Source organism: Danio rerio, chromosome 15 (assembly GCF_052040795.2).
Source record: "Danio rerio strain M-AB ecotype USA chromosome 15, GRCz13ab, whole genome shotgun sequence".
Lineage (NCBI taxonomy): Eukaryota > Metazoa > Chordata > Actinopteri > Cypriniformes > Danionidae > Danio > Danio rerio.
Genome location: NC_141035.1, coordinates 5,913,287 through 5,922,500, shown reverse-complemented (window position 1 = coordinate 5,922,500; position 9,214 = coordinate 5,913,287). Strand labels below are relative to the sequence as shown.

Below are 9,214 nucleotides of genomic sequence, written 5' to 3'. Positions count from 1 at the left end.
AATGGTGAAAAACGTCAACTCTGGTATTGTTCTTACAGGATTATTTTACATTAATAATGTAAAATAATACAGCATGTTTAAAACCACAAAGATGATTAAAATAACAATTAATTACTATTGTGGGAATGCACTGTCATCCTAAAGCAGGATCTAAAATAACCATAAGTGTAGTCTTTTAATATGTCGTCAAACGTTTCTTGCTCAAAGTAGTAATTGTTATTCTAAATTCCTGTATAAATCATGGCAAGATGTGTGATCGTGTAATTATTACCATTATTTATTTTATGTGTCTTTGATTTATATTTGTATTTTAAAATCACCTAAATGCTGTAAATATTGATCTTACAGGATGAAGAAAGGAGAGCTTTTTGATTACCTGACTGAGAAGGTTACGCTCAGTGAAAAAGAGACAAGGTTAGTATAATATAACCAGATTAACATCATTTGTAACACAATATTGATTACTTTGTTGGATATTGCATGTGTTGTAGAAATTAATACTCTTATTTAGCTAGTGTGGAAATATAAATTTCTATCAACTAATTCCAAATGAACAATAATCTACGTATAACTGAAAAGTTATATTCTCTGGTTTTTAATTATATAATTTCATTAACATCCTAGCTAAGAGGGACATTTAACCTTTATCTTTCTGATTACAGGCTAAGCCAAAGTAATGCAAATTGTCAGTTTCACAGCATGGGGTGTCTATTGTTTTCTCTTTTCGATCAAATGGTCAGGCGGTTTCTGTCTCCAGAACATGATGAGATTAGACCTGAGAAGCAGTTTACCCTGCCGACCACAACTCTTAATTTGCATACTTTGTTTAGCTATATCCCCTCCTCCTAAGAACACAATATAGCCATGAAATCTTTGTCTCAATTCAGACTACAATGTCATGACTTGTGTGAGACTTGTGAGAGACTTGTGAAAGAACTTGCAGACTGCGGACCTCTAGTAGGCTCTTGCAGACACATTGAACATCTTGAAGACGCTGTATGACTGCAGATTAACCAACACGTCTCAAAGGAATTCTGCTTGTTTCGAGTCTCCTGGACTGGGTTCTCTCTTCTTTTCACTCATTTATTTTTTTTTACAACACTAGTGATGATAAAGATTTATAATGTCACAAAAAATCAGTTTTCAGACAGCTGCTGTTCTTCTGAACTCTGTCAAAGAAAGCTGAAAAAACTACTCAGCCATTTTCAACTTATTTCATCCAGAGCGTGAGATTGACAGGCGAATCCGTGCAGCAGCAGCAGTAATGCAGTCAATGTACCAGTCTGTTTTGGTAAAGAAGGAGCTGAGCCGAAAGGCAAAGCTTTCATTTTACCGTTCAATCTACGTTCCTACTCTCATCTATTGTCATGAAATTTGGGTCATGACTAGGCCCACACGGAATCTACGCGTGCAGATTTTTAGCCCATCATTAATTCTGTTTATTTACTTGAGTAAATGTGTGTAAATCTATATTTATTCAGTGTTTAAAACAAGTACAGTAATATTATAGACTAATATGAAAATGTTCATCTGATTTATGTACAATATAGTTTGTGAAGTAATATTTTCTGTCTTTTAGTAGAGATTTTATATGAGAGACTTGCTTTATTTACCAAATTTCAAGAGTTCACACTTAGCTGATAATCAATAAAGCGTATTTGGCATGCTGTCCCGGGAGAGAGCCCTGAGCTCGTAATATCCTCAAGCCCGGGGCCCCCTCCCGTTAGAAGGGCGAGAGGGGAGTTCAAGGTCAGGTAGGTCTCGAGAACTCCCCTGCTCGTCACCGTGAGAAGTGTAAACTCAGGTTGTATTGGGTGATAATTTGTTTTAGTCGATTGGCTATGGTTTATGTTTTTGGACGGTGGGAGGAAACCGGGGAACCCGGGGGAAACCCACGCAAACACGGGGAAAACATGCAAACTCCGCACAGAAACACCAACCGGCCCGAAAGGTTGGACCGGCGGTGTTCTTGCTGTGAGGCAACAGTGCTAGCCACTGGGCACCCGTGTCGCCCGATCAGAAAAAGGGGAAGGAATAAAGACGAAGATAACTGGAGTGAAAAACTCAGGTTATTAGGGGCCAAGCACCGTAGGTGCGTAGGCACCTATTGCTTTCGTTAGTGTTCTTCTTCTTCCGTTTCTTCCGCCGGATTTGAATGGCAGCCCATATAGGCGTATGCGGGAAAGTTGTTTGATTTGGCACAATGATAGAGGCCAGTCTCAACATTAATCAGACCAAATATGAAGTCTCAAAATCAAACTCTCTAGCGCCACCACTTGTCCAAACTTTCACGTATGTTTATCATGATAACTTTTGAACCGAATGGGCTACAATCAAAATTCTTTTTTCCTCTGATTCCTTGGCTCAGTCTGATTTAAACGCACCCTATGACGTTATGAATTTTTTCGCGCTATTTTAAATTTTTCGAAAAACCTATTTGATTGAACTCGTCCTAGGCCGTTTCTCCGATTTTCACCAAAATTGAATCACATGATCTACAGACCATGCCAACCAAAAGTTATGGAATTCAAGTTGATTTGACCAACCGTTTTCGTTTAACTTGCGATCAAATTTTACGAAGAACTTGCGAAAATGGACTTGAGAAGATATCTCCGTAACGCATTCACCGATTCACACCAAACTTGGTGTGTGTTATGACAACTAGGGTTTGAGGTTATATGCGGAGTTTCGACGCACTGCCCCCTAGTGGTCCGGAGATAAAAAAAAAATACTTTTTGGCTTATAACGTCTCAACCTTTCGTCCGAAACTCATAAAACTGGTCTCATTACATCCGGCAGAGCACGTCGAGTCGAATGATGTCTGATTTTCACAGGTCAGCCATTTTGGGCGTTGCCCATTTCCATTTTAGGCCAAAAATGCTATATTTTACCAACATATTTACATATCATTACAAAACATGTTTTGCATCTGGCACAATGATAGAGGACAGTATTAACATTAATCAGACCAAAGATGAAGTCTCAAAATCAAACTCTCTAGCGCCACCACTTGTCCAAATGTTCATGTATGTTTATCATGATAACTTTTGAACCAAATGGGCTACAATCAAAATTCTTTTTTCCTCTGATTCCTTCGCTCAGTCCGATTCAAACGCACCCTATGACGTCATTTTCCGTCATTAATTTTTTCACGCTATTTTAAATTATTCAAAAAACCTATTTGATCGAACTCGTCCTAGGCCGTTTCTCAGATTTTCACTAAAATTGAATCACATGATCTACAGACCATGCCAACTAAAAGTTATTAAATTCAAGTTGATTAGACCAATCGTTTTTGTTTAATTTGTGATTAAATTTAACGAAGAACTTGCGAAAATGGACTTGAGGCAATATCTCTGTAATGCATTCACCGATTTACACCAAACTTGATGTGTAATGACAACTAGGGTCTGAGGTTATATGCGGAGTTTCGGCGCACTGCCCCCTAGTGGTCCGGAGATACAAAAAACTTGCTTTTTTGGCTTATAACGTCTCAACCGTTCGTCCGAAACTCATAAAACTGGTCTCATTACATCCGGCAGAGCACGTCGAGTCGAATGATGTCTGATTTTCACAGAACAGCCATTTTGGGCGTCGCCCATTTAAATTTTTAGCCAAAAATGCTATATTTTACCAACACATTCACATATCATTACAAAACATGGTATGCATCTTCAACCCCATGCCCTGAAAGTACTCAAAAACTTCTGGAGCAGCGCAATCTTTTGACCAAAAGTGCTTGGCCCCTTAATTGCTGCTTGCAGCTATATTTTATAATGCTTCCGTAATCATCTAATAGGGCTGATTACAGAGCTAACAAGGAACCAGCCGTGGTGATTATAAGCACGTGATCCTCTCGAAATTAGTTTATGAATAAACCGCACAAAGTGGATCTAATTGGATTTGCATTGTAAACATTAAATAAAAGTTTAAAATATATTATTTTTTATTTCACATATTAAGGTTTTAGTGATGGTACTCCCAAAATTATTCCGCAGAAATCCGCAAATTTTTACCAAAATTCTCAGCAGAAATAGTAAAAAATGTCCGCAGATTCTGTCTGGCCCTGGTCATGACCAAAAGGACAAGATCTCAGATACAAGTGGACGAAATTAGTTTCCTTTAAAGGGTGGCAGGGCACACCCTCATAGATATTGATATATATATATATATTGAATATATTGAAAATGCATAAAATTTAGTTTTAGGCATGCCATGTGGTATCTGTTTTGAGGTTAGCATCTTGAGCTAAAGCACAAAATGGTGGAAAATATCAACTCTGTTACTGTCAGTCTGTTATCATCAACCGTCAGCACTAAGTTAAACAACAGTTAGTTACACATTTACAATTGTTCGCATTAATAATTGATTTAGCTGACTGTAAATAATATATTTATTGTATATCGTTGCATTTTAAAGAAAATGAATAGAAAATTCTTGAAATATACCCAAAAATCTGGAGTGAGCCTTATTTTGCTTCTTGTTCAAACTTGTTAAGGGTTTTTTGGGACGACTTAATTGTTTTATGTTCAATCCACTAAAATGTGTAAAAACTATAACATTATCATGATCGAATTGTGTTGGGACAACTCCATGAAATTGTGTGAAACCTAGCATTTTTTACAGTGCTGCCTGCCATATATTTCCAACGCTATTTTGTGATTTTGCAGGAAGATCATGCGCTCCCTGTTGGAAGTGGTTCAGTTCCTTCACTCCCAGAATATTGTACACAGGGATCTGAAGCCGGAGAACATCCTTCTGGATGACAATATGAACATCAAACTCACCGATTTCGGCTTTGCTGTGCAGATTGCACCAGGACAAAAACTCAACGGTAGTCACTTGCTTGATAAGGAGCAAATACATCAGTCAAATGACTAACAATATGACATTTTACAATATGACGTAAAGCAAAACAAAAATAAATAGTTTTAAAGATGCAGCTACATTCTGACAGTCTCATGTTAGTCTTAAAGAGTCATAAAACTCTAATGCTGTGTTCACACCAGACGCGGAGCGCGCGGATAAATTGCGCGTAAATGGCCGCGTGAACATTTGCGTTTACTTGCTTCATTCGCGCGTCAAATTCACTTCAGAACAGACGCGGATTCGTGTGATGGGCAGGGCTTCTGTCTGCCTGGTGACTCTAGCTTCATTGCTTAATGGCTGACATGGATTTAATAGAGGGAATAACTGTGTTTATGCTTTATAAAGGCTAAAAAACAACATTGATTTATTTGGAGCCGTGTCTGAGTCCATTAGATTCTTTCAGAGGTGCACCCAGCTCTGAGAGCTCCTAAACTCTTCCAGAAACGGAACCTGGATGATTGAGGCTTTCAGCGGTGCTGCTGACTGAGCCGAGCCCAGTTTGATGAACTGTTGTCGGTGTGGGCAGGTGGATTTTCCCCCGGGACACCAACAACACGTGGTACTTCATAATCACACCCCCACAAGAACAAGCTCCTGATTGGTTAACTCGGCACAAATGTCCGCCGAAGTTCAGATTTTCATACTCGAGCGATTCGCGCGTTAAGAGCATCAAACGCGCAAAACGCTCAATTCGCGCCACACCATTCATGCGTATCGCGCCATTCGCACCGCGCGTATCGCGCCGCAGGATGTCTATTCGCGCGTTTGCATTGACTTACCATGTAAATCACTCACGCTTGACGCTTCTTCCGTATCTGGTGTAAATACAGCATAACACATTTTTTTGAGATGCTGACAAATATCTAAAATAAACAATAATAATAATGATATGTCAGTATTGAGTGAAAATTGGGTATTTTGTGCATTGTTTAGAGAAAATTCATTCTTTTAGTTTAACCCCTTAACTGTCTCCCCAAATTTTTTAAACATACAACACAACTTACATGAATGCCATTCTTCAAAACTTTAGTGCAAAGATTTAAGCATGGTCTTATTTTAAAGAAGAAGATGTCAGGTTGTAGATGAAGTGAAAAAAATGACAAGTGTAATAAAACAAATGTTATGCGGCTTTATATTTAAGAAAATAATAAAACAATAAACGTGTATTTTAATATTTAAATGATGTATTTTACAAATAGAATTTTGGCAGAAATTACGGTAAAATATCTGAACAGAATATATTTCAAATTTAAAGTTGATATCTCAAAAAAATTGGCTTTCAGAAGGATTTTGTTTGGCTGCAGTACGAGACATGAACACCAGATGACATTCAGTTTTCATTGGTGACCATACAAGGGTGTCTCCCATGTTTTAAAGAATATTAACCATATCTTTTCATAATTTTGACAAAATTTGTAATGTGGACATACAATTCTAAAGTAGTATGGGTATTTTGGTGTAAAGATCTGCGCGGGACTAAATTTTGAATCCCGCCCGCACCCGCCAGGTTTTAGCCCGAACCCGACCGCTCCCGCTTATATTAAGAATTTGTGGTCCCGCTGCCCGACCCGCCCCGTTTTCTACCCGCCGCGCCCGATCCCGCTAAAGAGCGGGGGAGAACAAAACCGGAAATGTACTGCTAGACAGCCCGCTCCCGTCCCAAATTAAACCCGTTACCGATCGTTACCGCGATTTATTCGAAAATTTATTCCCGCGCCGCAGAAATCTGGTCGGGTCCCGCGGCGCGGGAATGCAGACCTCTATTTTGGTTGTGTTTAATTTAAATTAGCCTTTTAAATTTAAACTTTTAAAAACAACTTTAAAAAGTTGATGTGAATTACTGTAGCACAGTAATGCTTTAGAATTCTGATGGATTAAAAAGAAATTTCAAAGCAACATCCCAGCCATGAGGTGCAGTAAATGCGCAATTTCTGAGTGATGAGTGGCTGCCAGTACGAAGTGACGTCATCGGGTTTTCAGCGTTTTTCTGATTTTATCCATGAGGAAGAGGTGCTTCGATTCAATCACCATTATGAAAAGAGACAACATGTCTAGTTTGTCTGTAGTACAAAGGTATAAATCGTCCCAGATGTTTCAATAAAAATGAGGTATTTCTAAATATATTTTCATCTATTTATGCAGCTGCAGTACCTCGTTTATGTGATGCATTTGCATCTTTAAAATAAGGAAATTTATTTTACTACCGTATTTTCATTAGAGCGTCTGCAATCTCTCCTCACTACGCTTGCATGGCCTTTCATTTTGTTTTATGTACGACTTTTTCCACATGAATGTATATTTACATTTATGACTTTTTTATGACACTTTTATCGAATTTGATCAAACTAATTCAAAAGCCAACCATCGCTCTAGTATAAGAATTCCACGTTTGTTTAACAACTAGAGTAGAAAACAAGTAAGAGAAGAAAGAAATGCAGAGAAGATACACTACGCAAGATCCTGTCTTTTATTTTTGACGTGTGTTTTGTAAATCTTGTGTTTCCACTCATAGAGGTGTGTGGAACGCCAGGATATTTGGCTCCAGAGATTATCGAATGCTCAATGGATCCTCATCACCAGGGCTATGGAGCTGCTGTTGATCTGTGAGTGGACGCTAGTAAAATGGGACATAACATTCATGTGGCAGTTTGATGGTCAGCATAAATCCAGTTTAGAGTCTGCTTTTAGAGCAAGTTGGACTTTGTTGTGTTGTGTTTGTTGTGTTTTCCAGCTGGAGTGCAGGGGTGATCATGTTCACCCTTCTTGCAGGTTCTCCTCCATTCTGGCACAGGAAGCAGATGCTGATGCTGCGTATGATCCTGGCAGGAAATTACCAGTTCACCTCTCCGGAGTGGGATGACCGGTCAGACACCGTCAAAGACCTGGTGCGTCTCAATATCAGAATAAAGGAACACACTGATTCACACCTGAAGACAACATTATTAGCCCTGCTGTGAAATTGAAATTCTTTTAAAAATATCTCCCAAATGATATTCAACAGAACAAGGACGTTTTCTTAGATCGCAGTATTTTCTTTTATGGTTTAATTTTGGAGAAGGTTTTATTTGTCGATTATTTGTTTATTTGCACAGAATACACTGGTCTAGAACTAAACTGAATAAAATTTTCCCTGATCTTGACCCAACTTGCCTTCGCTGTACAATCGAACCATCCACACTGATACTTTCGGGTCTAGTTTGAAAATGTCTGATTTTTGGGGGAAAGTCTTCAGGTGTTTTTCTGCTGTTTTTTATTGCCAATAGACCCAAACCCCTTAACAGCACTTTGGAATCCTGCTAGAATATGTTGATTTAAATTCATTACAGGTCAATAGTGTAGCCTTAGCAACCTTACTGGCTAGTAGACTTATTCTTATGAATTGGAAGTCAGCAGCTCCCCCTTCTTATCGACAATGGGTTTTTGATTTTTTACATGCTCTTCAAATGGAGAAGATTGGTTCGCAATAAGACAAAAGCCAGAACAGTTCCAGAAAGTCTGGAGCCCTTTTCAAAATTTTTTTAAAGAGACACCTATATCTTTATAGGGTATATGCCGAAGCATGCTAATAGGACTTTTATTTTGCCTGTAACCTGGGGTAATTGCTTTCGGCGAACTGTATGCCAATGCAAAAACCGGCGCGTTTAAGGTCTGTTTTCTTTAAAAATTAGCCATCTCCACTGGCTGAGTGATATCCGATATAAAGTAGGTCTCAGGTTGTACAAGAAGCACTGCATTAAATTACATTTCCCCCGCCATGTCTTTATAATAGGAGCATTTATTTTACCCCAGTATATTCAATGGAGCTTCTGCGCTAGCCTGCCGATTTTGACGGGCGCGTGCAAACAGCTTTTTGTCTCGTTTTACGCTTGAGCAACTAAATAAATGCTAAAGTCTGTTTAACTGAATGTATTTTAATGACATTACAACATCGATGCTGTAAAAGGAACCGTATAAAATGGAAAAAAAGTTCACAAAACAGGTCACCGGACGTTTTTCAGTATGGGAAAAACACTAGCTCCGCATATACCCTATTGCTTTTATTCCTTTTTTTTTCTTTGTACTTATTTATTTATGTATTTGTTTTTATTATTCTTATTTTTTTTTGTATTACTCTTGTTTTTTCTTATGTTTGCATATCTTTGTTTAAAATGTGGTATTTTACCTTTTATTTATATACTTGTTTAGCGTATAATTATGTTTTCCTGATAATTTCTTGTTTGGTGAATTGTATTAGTGTATATTTTTATATGTATCAATGCCATGTATATTTTAATGTCTGACCTAAGATGAACCCAATTTAAAAAATCACACGAATAATGAACATTTCACAATGGGGCTAACAATT

The 9,214-nt window shown here is 38.1% G+C and overlaps 2 protein-coding genes across 6 annotated transcripts in view; both read left to right on the top strand.

The window, feature by feature from the left end:
* brwd1 (bromodomain and WD repeat domain containing 1) overlaps window positions 1–9,214 on the top strand; it is a 1,114,631-nt gene that overhangs the window by 157,170 nt on the left and 948,247 nt on the right. The gene's annotated exons all lie outside the window — the stretch shown is intronic.
* Window positions 1–9,214, top strand: part of phkg1a (phosphorylase kinase, gamma 1a (muscle)) — an 831,529-nt gene that overhangs the window by 6,699 nt on the left and 815,616 nt on the right. For 2 of the 5 annotated variants that reach the window (XR_015508707.1, NM_001077612.1), the window contains 4 exon segments: window positions 349–414; window positions 4,671–4,834; window positions 7,382–7,472; window positions 7,601–7,754. Coding sequence is in view for 2 of the 5 variants with exons in the window: in NM_001077612.1 (NP_001071080.1) it covers window positions 349–414; window positions 4,671–4,834; window positions 7,382–7,472; window positions 7,601–7,754 (475 nt within the window). In the remaining 3 variants the exon portion in view is untranslated. 5 annotated transcript variants of the gene reach the window in all.